Source organism: Heptranchias perlo, unplaced genomic scaffold (genome assembly GCF_035084215.1).
Source record: "Heptranchias perlo isolate sHepPer1 unplaced genomic scaffold, sHepPer1.hap1 HAP1_SCAFFOLD_786, whole genome shotgun sequence".
Classification (NCBI taxonomy): Eukaryota; Metazoa; Chordata; class Chondrichthyes; order Hexanchiformes; family Hexanchidae; genus Heptranchias; species Heptranchias perlo.
Window position 1 is genome coordinate 1 of NW_027139820.1, and position 13,177 is coordinate 13,177.

Here is a 13,177-nt window from a genome sequence, read left to right on the forward strand (position 1 = left end):
TATCCCCCCTCTCCCCATCCTCCCCATCCTCCTCTCCCCATCCCCCTCTCCCCATCCTCCACATCCCCCTCTCGCCATCCCCCTCTCGCCATCCCCCGCTCCCCCTCTCGCCATCCCCCCCCATCCCCCGCTCCCCATCCCCCTCTCCCCATCCCCCTCTCCCCATCCCCCTCTCCCCATCCTCCCGCTCCCCATCCTCCTCTCCCCATCCCCCTCTCCCCATCCCCCCTCCCCATCCTCCCCATCCTCCCCATCCCCCTCTCCCCATCCCCCGCTCCCCCTCTCCCCATCCCCCTCATCCCCCTCTCCCCATCCCCCTCTCCCCATCCCCCGCTCCCCATCCCCCGCTCCCCATCCCCCTCTCCCCATCCTCCGCTCCCCATCCCCCTCTCCCTATCCCCCTCTCCCCATCCTCCCCATCCTCCCCATCCTCCTCTCCCTCTCCCCCGCTCCCCATCCCCCGCTCCCCATCCCCCTCTCCCCATCCTCCCCATCCTCCTCTCCCCATCCCCCTCGCCCCATCCCCCGCTCCCCATCCCCCATCCCCCTCTCCCCATCCTCCTCGCCCCATCCCCCATCCCCCTCGCCCCATCCCCCGCTCCCCATCCCCCATCCCCCTCTCCCATCCCCCGCTCCCCATCCTCCCCATCCCCCTCTCCCCATCCTCCCCATCCTCCCCATCCCCCTCATCCCCCGCTCCCCATCCTCCTCATCCCCCGCTCCCCATCCCCCTCTCCCCATCCCCCGCTCCCCATCCCCCGCTCCCCATCCTCCTCTCCCCCTATCCTCCTCTCCCCCTATCCCCCTCTCCCCATCCCCCTCTCCCCATTCCCCTCTCCCCATTCCCCTCTCCCCATCCCCCTCTCCCCATCCCCCGCTCCCCACCCCCCCTCTCCCCATCCTCCCCATCCTCCTCTCCCCATCCCCCATCCCCCTCTCCCCATCCTCCTCTCCCCATCCCCCTTGCCCCTCTCCCCATCCCCCGCTCCCCATCCCCCATCCCCCTCGCCCCATCCCCCGCTCCCCATCCCCCATCCCCCTCTCCCCATCCTCCTCTCCCCATCCTCCTCTCCCCATCCCCCGCTCCCCATCCCCCTCTCCCCATCCCCCGCTCCCCATCCCCCGCTCCCCATCCCCCTCTCCCCATCCCCCGCTCCCCATCCCCCTCTCCCCATCCCCCTCTCCCCATCCTCCCCATCCCCCTCATCCCCCGCTCCCCATCCTCCTCTCCCCATCCCCCTCTCCCCATCCCCCGCTCCCCATCCCCCGCTCCCCATCCTCCTCTCCCCCTATCCCCCTCTCCCCATCCCCCTCTCCCCATTCCCCTCTCCCCATCCCCCTCTCCCCATCCCCCGCTCCCCACCCCCCTCTCCCCATCCTCCCCATCCTCCTCTCCCCATCCCCCATCCCCCTCTCCCCATCCTCCTCTCCCCATCCCCCTTGCCCCATCCTCCTCTCCCCATCCCCCGCTCCCCATCCCCCATCCCCCTCGCCCCATCCCCCGCTCCCCATCCCCCATCCCCCTCTCCCCATCCTCCTCTCCCCATCCCCCGCTCCCCATCCCCCTCTCCCCATCCCCCGCTCCCCATCCCCCGCTCCCCATCCCCCTCTCCCCATCCCCCTCTCCCCATCCCCCGCTCCCCATCCCCCGCTCCCCATCCCCCGCTCCCCATCCTCCGCTCCGCTCACCAGTCTCCAACCATTTCCCTGTCTGCCCTCTCTCCTTTCGATCAGCCATGATCATATTGAATGGCGGAGCAGGCCCAAAGGGCCGAATGGCCTACTCTTGCTCCTATTTTCGAAGTTTCCATGTTTCATTCCCCTCCTATACGCTGTCTCTCTTTTATCTGCACCCCACACTGCTCTCTCGCCTGCTGCCCCCCCACTCACCCCCCCCCCGCTCCTCCCTCGCTCCCTCCCCCCGCTCCTCCCTCGCTCCCTCCCCCGGCTCACCCCTCGCTCCCTCCCCCCGCTCCCCCCTCGCTCCCTCCCCCCGCTCCCTCCCCCCGCTCCCCCTCGCTCCCTCCCCCCGCTCCCCCCCTCGCTCCCTCCCCCCGCTCCCCCCCTGTCTCCCTCCCCCCGCTCCCCCTGTCTCCCTCCCCCCGCTCCCCCCCTGTCTCCCTCCCCCCGCTCCCCCCTGTCTCCCTCCCCCTGCTCACCCCTCGCTCCCTCCCCCTGCTCCCCCCTGTCTCCCTCCCCCCTGCTCCCCCCTGTCTCCCTCCCCCCTGCTCTCCCCTATCTCCCTCCCCCCTGCTCACCCCTCTCTCCCTCCCCGCGCTCCCCCTCGCTCTCTCCCCTGCTCCCCCCTATCTCCCTCCCCCCTGCTCACCCCTCTCTCCCTCCCCGCGCTCCCCCTCGCTCTCTCCCCTGCTCCCCCCTATCTCCCTCCCCCTGCTCACCCCTCTCTCCCTCTCCCTCGCTCCCTCCCCCCGCTCCCCCCCCACACTCCCCCCCTGTCTCCCTTCCCCCGCTCACCCCTCGCTCCCTCCCCCCGCTCTCCCTCCCCCCGCTCCCCCCTCTCTCCCTCCCCCCGCTCCCCCCTCGCACCCTCCCCCCGCTCCCTCCTCGCTCCCTCCCCCCGCTCCCCCCTCGCTCCCTCCCCCCGCTCCCCCCTCGCTCCCCCCTCGCTCCCTCCTCGCTCCCCCCTCGCTCCCTCCCCCCGCTCCCCCCCGTCTCCCTCCCCCCGCTCCCCCTCGCTCCCTCCCCCCGCTCCCCCCCCGTCTCCCTCCCCCCGCTCCCCCTCGCTCCCTCCCCCTGCTCCCCCCTCGCTCCCTCCCCCCGCTCCCCCCCTCGCTCCCTCCCCCCGCTCCCCCCTCGCTCCCTCCCCCCGCTCCCCCCTCACTCCCTCCCCCCGCTCCCCCCTCACTCCCTCCCCCCGCTCCCCCCTCGCTGCGTCCCTCTGCTACAGTTGTGGCCCAACCAGTCCCATTATCCCCTATCTCTGTAATCTCCTCCAGCCCTCCCACCCTCCGAGATCTCTGCGTTCCTTCAATTCTGGCCTCTTGCCCATCTCCAACCCCCGTCTGGGGAGTGGAGGGTCCCTATATTGGGCGGGGGGATGCGGTGGGTCTGGGGAGTGGAGGGTCCCTATATTGGGGGGGTGTGCGGTGGGTCTGGGGAGTGGAGGGTCCCTATATTGGGGGGTAGGTGTGGTGGGTCTGGGGAGTGGAGGGTCCCTATATTGGGGGGGGGTGCGGTGGGTCTGGGGAGTGGAGGGTCCCTATATTGGGGGGGGGGTGTGGTGGGTCTGGGGAGTGGAGGGTCCCTATATTGGGGGGGGGTGTGGTGGGTCTGGGGAGTGGAGGGTCCCTATATTGGGGGGGGGTGGTGGGGTGGGTCTGGGGAGTGGAGGGTCCCTATATTGGGGGGGGGGGGTGGGGTGGGTCTGGGGAGTGGAGGGTCCCTATATTGGGGGGGGGAGGTGGGGTGGGTCTGGGGAGTGGAGGGTCCCTATATTGGGGGGGGGAGGTGGGGTGGGTCTGGGGAGTGGAGGGTCCCTATATTGGGGGGGTAGGTGCGGTGGGTCTGGGGAGTGGAGGGTCCCTATATTGGGGGGGGTGGGTCTGGGGAGTGGAGGGTCCCTATATTGGGGCCCCTCTGAGCACTGCAGCCTCACCGGGTGACCCCACCCTGGGTTCGGGGGTCCTGGTACTTACCGACCACTCTGACGGTGATGTCGGCTCGATCCTCCCCTGCTGGGTTCGTCACCAGCACGGTGTAGACCCCCTGGTCTGATCTCTCCGCTCCCTCCATGATGAAGACACAGTGATCCGGGTGTTTCTCCACGTGGACCCGGCCTTCCATCTCCGTGATCACCTGCCCACAGTGACAGAGTCAGGGGCAATTCCAACGAGCAGCCACACTATCCCACCCGGGCCAGTCTTCCCTGGGTTAGTGCTGGGGCCCAGCACAGGAACACTGGCTCCGCAGAGCCCGGCTTGCTCTCCAGCCTAAACCGATCCACTTACTCTGGGGGTGCAGGTGATGGAATTCAGTCAGCGGGTGGACGAGGATTACAATTCTTCAGGAGTAACAGAAATCAGTCGAGAATAAATCCGATAATATCGTCTCAACAGTTCGAGATAGTACTGGGGGGTATCAATGGATTGGACAAGAGGGTGGGGCCAGAGGGTGGGGCCAGAGGGTGGGGCCAGAGGGTGGGGCCAGAGGGTGGGGCCAGAGGGTGGGGCCAGAGGGTGGGGCCAGAGGGTGGGGCAAGGGAATGGGGCTAGAGGGTGGGGCTAGAGGGTGTAATGGGGATTATTGAAAGGGTGGAGAGGTGTAATGGAGATTATTGAAAGGGTGGAGAGGTGTAATGGGGATTATTGAAAGGGTGGAGAGTTGTAATGGGGATTATTAAGAGGGTGGAGAGGTGTAATGGGGATTATTGAGAGGGTGGAGAGGTGTAATGGGGATTATTGAAAGGGTGGAGAGGTGTAATGGGGATTATTGGGAGGGTGGAGAGGTGTAATGGGGATTATTGAAAGGGTGGAGAGGTGTAATGGGGATTATTGAATTATTGAGAGGGTGGAGAAGTGTAATGGGGATTATTGGGAGGGTGGAGAAGTGTAATGGGGATTATTAAGAGGGTGGAGAGTTGTAATGGGGATTATTGGGAGGGTGGAGAGGTGTAATGGGGATTATTGGGAGGGTGGAGAGGTGCAATGGGGATTATTGGGAGGGTGGAGAGGTGTAATGGGGAGTTTTAGGAGGGTGGAGAGGAGTAATGGGGATTATTGGGAGGGTGGAGAGGTGTAATGGGGATTATTGGGAGGGTGGAGAGGTGCAATGGGGATTATTGGGAGGGTGGAGAGGAGTAATGGGGATTATTGAGAGGGTGGAGAGGTGTAATGGGGATTATTGGGAGGGTGGAGAGGTGTAATGGGGATTATTGGGAGGGCGGAGAGTGTAATGGGGATTATTGGGAGGGCGGAGAGTGTAATGGGGATTATTGGGAGGGCGGAGAGGTGTAATGGGGATTATTGGGAGGGTCGAGAGGTGTAATGGGGATTATTGGGAGGGCGGAGAGTGTAATGGGGATTATTGGGAGGGTGGAGAGGTGTAATGGGGATTATTGGGAGGGTGGAGAGGTGTAATGGGGATTATTGGGAGGGCAGAGAGTGTAATGGGGATTATTGGGAGGGCGGAGAGGTGTAATGGGGATTATTGGGAGGGTGGAGAGGTGTAATGGGGATTACTGAGATGGTGGAGAGGTGCAATGGGGATTATTGAGATGGTGGAGAGGTGTAATGGGGATTATTGAGAGGGTGGAGAGTGTAATGGGGATTATTGGGAGGGTGGAGAGCTGTAATGGGGTTCATTGGGAGGGTGGAGAGGTGTAATGGGGATTATTGGGAGGGTGGAGAGGTGCAATGGGGATTATTGGGAGGGTGGAGAGGTGTAATGGGGATTAGTGGCAGGGCGGAGAGTGCAATGGGGATTATTGGGAGGGTGGACAGGTGTAATGGGGATTATTGGGAGGGTGGAGAGGTGTAATGGGGGTTATTGAGAGGGTGGAGAGGTTTAATGGGGATTACTGGGAGGGTGGAGAGGTGTAATCGGGATTATTGAGAGGGTGGAGATGTGTCATGGGGATTATTGGGAGGGTGGAGAGGTGTAATGGGGATTATTGGGATGGTGGAGAGGTGTAATGGGGATTATTGGGAGGGTGGAGAGGTGTAACGGGAATTATTGAGAGGGTGGAGAGGTGTAATGGGGATTATTGGGAGGGTGGAGAGGTGTAATGGGGATTATTGAGAGGGTGGAGAGGTGTAATGGGGATTATTGGGAGGGTGGAGAGGTGTAATGGGGATTAGTGGCAGGGCAGAGAGTGTAATGGGGATTATTGGGAGGGTGGACAGGTGTAATGGGGATTATTGGGAGGGTGGAGAGGTGTAATGGGGGTTATTGAGAGGGTGGAGAGGTGTAATGGGGATTACTGGGAGGGTGGAGCGGTGTAATGGGGATTATTGAGAGGGTGGAGATGTGTCATGGGGATTATTGGGAGGGAGGAGAGGTGTAATGGGGATTATTGGGAGGGTGGAGAGGTGTAATGGGGATTATTAGGAGGGTGGAGAGGTGCAATGGGGAGTTTTAGGAGGGTGGAGAGGTGTAATGGGGATTATTGGGAGGGTTGAGAGGTGTAATGGGGATTATTGGGATGGTGGAGAGGTGTAATGGGGATTATTGGGAGGGTGGAGAGGTGTAATGGGGATTATTGAGAGGGTGGAGAGGTGTAATGGGGATTATTGGGAGGGTGGAGAGGTGTAATGGGGATTATTAAGAGGGTGGAGAGGTGTAATGGGGATTATTGGGAGGGTGTAGAGGTGTAATGGGGATTATTGGGAGGGTGGAGAGGTGTAATGGGGATCATTGGGAGGGCAGAGAGTGTAATGGGGATTATTGGGAGGGCGGAGAGTGTAATGGGGATTATTGGGAGGGCGGAGAGGTGTAATGGGGATTATTGGGAGGGTCGAGAGGTGTAATGGGGATTATTGGGAGGGCGGAGAGGTGTGATGGGGATTATTGGGAGGGTGGAGAGGTGCAATGGGGATTATTGGGAGGGTGGAGAGGTGTAATGGGGAGTTTTAGGATGGTGGAGAGGAGTAATGGGGATTATTGGGAGGGTGGAGAGGTGCAATGGGGATTATTGGGAGGGTGGAGAGGTGTAATGGGGATTATTGGGAGGGTGGAGAGGTGTAATGGGGATTATTGGGTGGGTGGAGAGGTGTAATGGGGATTAGTGGCAGGGCGGAGAGTGTAATGGGGATTATTGGGAGGGTGGACAGGTGTAATGGGGATTATTGGGAGGGTGGAGAGGTGTAATGGGGGTTATTGAGAGGGTGGAGAGGTGTAATGGGGATTACTGGGAGGGTGGAGAGGTGTAATGGGGATTATTGAGAGGGTGGAGATGTGTCATGGGGATTATTGGGAGGGTGGAGAGGTGTAATGGTGATTATTGGGAGGGTGGAGAGGTGTAATGGGGATTATTAGGAGGGTGGAGAGGTGTAATGGGGAGTTTTAGGAGGGTGGAGAGGTGTAATGGGGATTATTGGGAGGGTGGAGAGGTGTAATGGGGAGTTTTAGGATGGTGGAGAGGAGTAATGGGGATTATTGGGAGGGTGGAGAGGTGCAATGGGGATTATTGGGAGGGTGGAGAGGTGTAATGGGGATTATTGGGAGGGTGGAGAGGTGTAATGGGGATTATTGGGTGGGTGGAGAGGTGTAATGGGGATTAGTGCAGGGCGGAGAGTGTAATGGGGATTATTGGGAGGGTGGACAGGTGTAATGGGGATTATTGGGAGGGTGGAGAGGTGTAATGGGGGTTATTGAGAGGGTGGAGAGGTGTAATGGGGATTACTGGGAGGGTGGAGAGGTGTAATGGGGATTATTGAGAGGGTGGAGATGTGTCATGGGGATTATTGGGAGGGTGGAGAGGTGTAATGGTGATTATTGGGAGGGTGGAGAGGTGTAATGGGGATTATTAGGAGGGTGGAGAGGTGTAATGGGGAGTTTTAGGAGGGTGGAGAGGTGTAATGGGGATTATTGGGAGGGTGGAGAGGTGTAATGGTGATTATTGGGAGGGTGGAGAGGTGTAATGGGGATTATTGAGAGGGTGGAGAGGTGTAATGGGGATTATTGGGAGGGTGGAGAGGTGTAATGGGGATTATTGGAAGGATGGAGAGGTGTAATGGGGATTATTGGGAGGGTGGAGAGGTGTAATGGGGAATATTGAGAGGGCGGAGAGTGTAATGGGGATTATTGGGAGGGTGAAGAGGTGTAATGGGGATTATTGGAGGGTGGAGAGGTGTAATGTGGATTATTGAGATGGTGGAGAGGTGTAATGGGGATTATTGAGATGGTGGAGAATGGGGATTATTGGGATGGTGGAGAGGTGTAACGGGGATTATTGGGAGGGTGGAGAGGTGTAATGGGGATTATTGGGAGGGTGGAGAGTGAAATGGGGATTATTGGGAGGGCGGAGAGAGTAATGGGGATTATTGGGTAGGTGGAGAGTCTAATAGGGTTTATTGGGAGGGCGGAGAGGTGTAATGGGGTTTATTGGGAGGGTGGAGTGGTGCAATGGGGATTATTGGGAGGGCGGAGAGTTGTAAGGGGATTATTGGGAGGGTGGAGAGGTGTAATGGGGATTATTGGGAGGGTGGAGAGCTGTAATGGGGATTATTGGGAGGGTGGAGAGCTGTAATGGGGTTTATTGGGAGGGTGGAGAGGTGTAATGGGGATTATTGGGAGGGTGGAGAGGTGTAATGGGGATTATTGGGAGGGTGGAGAGGTGTAATGGGGATTAGTGGGACGGCGGATAGTGTAATGGAGATTATTGGGAGGGTGGAGAGGTGTAATGGGGATTATTGGCAGGGTGGAGAGGTGTAACGGGGATTATTGGGAGGATGGAGAGGTGTAACGGGGATTATTGGGAGGGTGGAGAGTGTAACGGGGATTATTGGGAGGGTGGAGAGTGTAACGGGGATTATTGGGAGGGCGGTGAGTGTAATGGGGATTATTGGGAGGGTGGAGAGTGCAATGGGGTTTATTGGGAGGGCGGAGAGGTGTAATGGGGTTTATTGGGAGGGCGAAGAGGTGTAATGGGGATTATTGGGAGTGTGGAGAGGTGTAATGGGGATTATTGGGAGGGTGGAGAGGTGTAATGGGGATTATTGGGAGGGCGGAGAGGTGTAATGGGGATATTTGGGAGGGCGGAGAGGTGTTCTGGGGACTATTGGGAGGGCGGAGAGCTGTAATGGGGATTGTTGGGAGGGTGGAGAGGTGTAATGGGGATTATTGGGAGGGTGGAGAGGTGCAATGGGGATTATTGGGAGGGTGGAGAGGTGTAATGGGGAATATTGGGAGGGTGGAGATGTGTCATGGGGATTATTGAGAGGGTGGAGAGGTGTAATGGGGATTATTGGGAGGGTGGAGAGTGTAATGGGGATTATTGGGAGGGTGGAGAGCTGTAATGGGGTTTATTTGGAGGGTGGAGAGGTGTAATGGGGATTATTGGGAGGGTGGAGAGGTGTAATGCGGATTATTCGGAGGGTGGAGAGGTGTAATGGGGATTAGTGGCAGGACGGAGAATGTAATGGCGATTATTGGGAGGGTGGACAGGTGTAATGGGGATTATTGGGAGGGTGGAGAGGTGTAATGGGGGTTATTGAGAGGGTGGAGAGGTGTAATGGGGATTACTTGGAGAGTGGAGAGGTGTAATGAGGATTATTGAGAGGGTGGAGATGTGTCATGGGGATTATTGGGAGGGTGGAGAGGTGTAATGGGGATTATTGGGAGGGTGGAGCGGTGTAATGGGGATTATTGGTAGGGTGGAGAGGTGTAATGGGGATTATTGAGATGGTGGAGAGGTGTAATGGGGATTATTGAGATGGTGGAGAGGTGTAATGGGGATTATTGGGAGGGTGGAGAGGTGTAATGGGGATTATTGGGAGGGTGGAGAGGTGTAATGGGGATTATTGGGACGGTGGAGAGTGTAATGGGGATTATTGGGAGGGCGGAGAGTGTAATGGGGATTATTGGGAGGGTGGAGAGTGTAATGGGGTTTATTGGGAGGGCGGAGAGGTGTAATGGGGTTTATTGGGAGGGTGGAGTGGTGCAATGGGGATTATTGGGAGGGCGGAGAGGTGTAATGGGGATTATTGGGAGGGTGGAGAGGTGTAATGGGGATTATTCGGAGGGTGGAGAGCTGTAATGGGGATTATTGGGAGGGTGGAGAGGTGTAATGGGGATTATTTGGAGGGTGGAGAGGTGTCATGGGGATTATTGGGAGGGTGGAGAGGTGCAATGGGGATTATTGGGAGGGTGGAGAGGTGTCATGGGGATTATTGGGAGGGTGGAGAGGTGTAATGGGGATTATTGAGAGGGCGGAGAGTGTAATGGGGATTATTGAGAGGGTGAAGAGGTGTAATGGGGATTATTGGGAGGGTGGAGAGGTGTAATGGGGATTATTGGGAGGGTGGAGAGATGTAATGGGGATTATTGGGAGGGTGGAGAGTGTAATGGGGATTATTGGGAGGGCGGAGAGTGTAATGGGGATTATTGGGAGGGTGGAGAGTGCAATGGGGTTTATTGGGAGGGCGGAGAGGTGTAATGGGGTTTATTAGGAGGGCGGAGAGGTGTAATAGGGATCATTGGGAGGGTGGAGAGATGTAATGGGGATTATTGGGAGGGTGGAGAGTGTAACGGGGATTATTGGGAGGGCGGTGAGTGTAATGGGGATTATTGGGAGGGTGGAGAGTGTAACGGGGATTATTGGGAGGGCGGTGAGTGTAATGGGGATTATTGGGAGGGTGGAGAGTGTAACGGGGATTATTGGGAGGGTGGAGAGTGTAACGGGGATTATTGGGAGGGCGGTGAGTGTAATGGGGATTATTGGGAGGGTGGAGAGTGCAATGGGGTTTATTGGGAGGGCGGAGAGGTGTAATGGGGTTTATTGGCAGGGCGAAGAGGTGTAATGGGGATTATTGGGAGTGTGGAGAGGTGTAATGGGGATTATTGGGAGGGTGGAGAGGTGTAATGGGGATTATTGAGAGGGTGGAGAGGTGTAATGGGGATTATTGGGAGGGTGGAGAGTGTAATGGGGATTATTGGGAGGGTGGAGAGCTGTAATGGGGTTTATTGGGAGGGTGGAGAGGTGTAATGGGGATTATTGGGAGGGTGGAGAGGTGTAATGCGGATTATTCGGAGGGTGGAGAGGTGTAATGGGGATTAGTGGCAGGACGGAGAATGTAATGGCGATTATTGGGAGGGTGGACAGGTGTAATGGGGATTATTGGGAGGGTGGAGAGTTGTAATGGGGGTTATTGAGAGGGTGGAGAGGTGTAATGGGGATTACTTGGAGAGTGGAGAGGTGTAATGAGGATTATTGAGAGGGTGGAGATGTGTCATGGGGATTATTGGGAGTGTGGAGAGGTGTAATGGGGATTATTGGGAGGGTGGAGCGGTGTAATGGGGATTATTGGTAGGGTGGAGAGGTGTAATGGGGATTATTGAGATGGTGGAGAGGTGTAATGGGGATTATTGAGATGGTGGAGAGGTGTAATGGGGATTATTGGGAGGGTGGAGAGGTGTAATGGGGATTATTGGGAGGGTGGAGAGGTGTAATGGGGATTATTGGGACGGCGGAGAGTGTAATGGGGATTATTGGGAGGGCGGAGAGTGTAATGGGGATTATTGGGAGGGTGGAGAGTGTAATGGGGTTTATTGGGAGGGCGGAGAGGTGTAATGGGGTTTATTGGGAGGGTGGAGTGGTGCAATGGGGATTATTGGGAGGGCGGAGAGGTGTAATGGGGATTATTGGGAGGGTGGAGAGGTGTAATGGGGATTATTTGGAGGGTGGAGAGGTGTCATGGGGATTATTGGGAGGGTGGAGAGGTGCAATGGGGATTATTGGGAGGGTGGAGAGGTGTCATGGGGATTATTGGGAGGGTGGAGAGGTGTAATGGGGATTATTGAGAGGGCGGAGAGTGTAATGGGGATTATTGAGAGGGTGAAGAGGTGTAATGGGGATTATTGGGAGGGTGGAGAGGTGTAATGGGGATTATTGGGAGGGTGGAGAGATGTAATGGGGATTATTGGGAGGGTGGAGAGTGTAATGGGGATTATTGGGAGGGCGGAGAGTGTAATGGGGATTATTGGGAGGGTGGAGAGTTCAATGGGGTTTATTGGGAGGGCGGAGAGGTGTAATGGGGTTTATTAGGAGGGCGGAGAGGTGTAATAGGGATCATTGGGAGGGTGGAGAGATGTAATGGGGATTATTGGGAGGGTGGAGAGGTGTAATGGGGATTATTGGGAGGGTGGAGAGCTGTAATGGGGATTATTTGGAGGGTGGAGAGGTGTAATGGGGATTATTTGGAGGGTGGAGAGGTGTAATGGGGATTATTGGGAGGGTGGAGAGGTGTAATGGGGATTATTGGGAGGGTGCAGAGGTGTAATGGGGATTATTGAGAGGGTGGAGAGGTGTAATGGGGACTAGTGGGAGGGTGGAGAGTGTAATGGGGATTATTGGGAGGGTGGAGAGCTGTAATGGGGTTTATTGGGAGGGTGGAGAGGTGTAATGGGGATTATTGGGAGGGTGGAGAGGTGTAATGGGGATTATTGGGAGGGTGGAGAGGTGTAATGGGGATTATTCGGAGGGTGGAGAGCTGTAATGGGGATATTTGGGAGGGTGGAGAGTGCAATGGGGTTTATTGTGAGGGCGGAGAGGTGTAATGGGGTTTATTAGGAGGGCGGAGAGGTGTAATAGGGATCATTGGGAGGGTGGAGAGATGTAATGGGGATTATTGAGATGGTGGAGAGGTGCAATGGGGATTATTGGGAGGGTGGAGAGGTGTAACGAGGATTATTGGGAGGGTGGAGATGTGTAATGGGGATTATTGGGAGAATGGAGAGGTGCAATGGGGATTATTGGGAGGGTGGAGAGTGTAATGGGGATTATTGGGAGGGCGGAGAGTGCAATGGGGATTATTGGGAGGGTGGAGAGTGTAATGGGGTTTATTGGGAGGGCGGAGAGGTGTAATGGGGTTTATTAGGAGGGCAGAGAGGTGTAATGGGGATTATTGGGAGGGTGGAGAGCTGTAATGGGGATTATTGGGAGGGTGGAGAGGTGTAATGGGGATTATTTGGAGGGTGGAGAGGTGTAATGGGGATTATTGGGAGGGTGGAGAGGTGTAATGGGGATTATTGGGAGGGTGCAGAGGTGTAATGGGGATTATTGAGAGGGTGGAGAGGTGTAATGGGGACTAGTGGGAGGGTGGAGAGTGTAATGGGGATTATTGGGAGGGTGGAGAGCTGTAATGGGGTTTATTGGGAGGGTGGAGAGCTGTAATGGGGTTTATTGGGAGGGTGGAGAGGTGTAATGGGGATTATTGGGAGGGTGGAGAGGTGTAATGGGGATTATTGGGAGGGTGGACAGGTGTAATGGGGATTATTCGGAGGGTGGAGAGCTGTAATGGGGATATTTGGGAGGGTGGAGAGGTGTAATGGGGATTATTTGGAGGGTGGAGAGGTGTCATGGGGATTATTGGGAGGGTGGAGAGGTGTAATGGGGATTATTGGGAGGGTGGAGAGGTGTAATGGGGATTATTGGGAGGGTGGAGAGGTGTAATGGGGATTATTGAGAGGGCGGAGAGTGTAATGGGGATTATTGGGAGGG

General features: G+C 57.1%; 1 protein-coding gene across 1 annotated transcript in view; it reads right to left on the minus strand.

Moving 5' to 3' along the window:
* Positions 1-3,610: 3,610 nt before the first annotated feature.
* Positions 3,611-13,177, minus strand: part of LOC137319260 (myosin-binding protein C, cardiac-type-like) — a gene marked incomplete at its 5' end in the record, with an annotated part of 68,544 nt that continues 58,977 nt past the window's right edge. The window contains one exon of the mRNA XM_067981548.1: positions 3,611-3,816. Within this exon, the coding sequence (XP_067837649.1) occupies positions 3,613-3,816 (204 nt within the window). The remainder of the gene's footprint in view (positions 3,817-13,177) is intronic.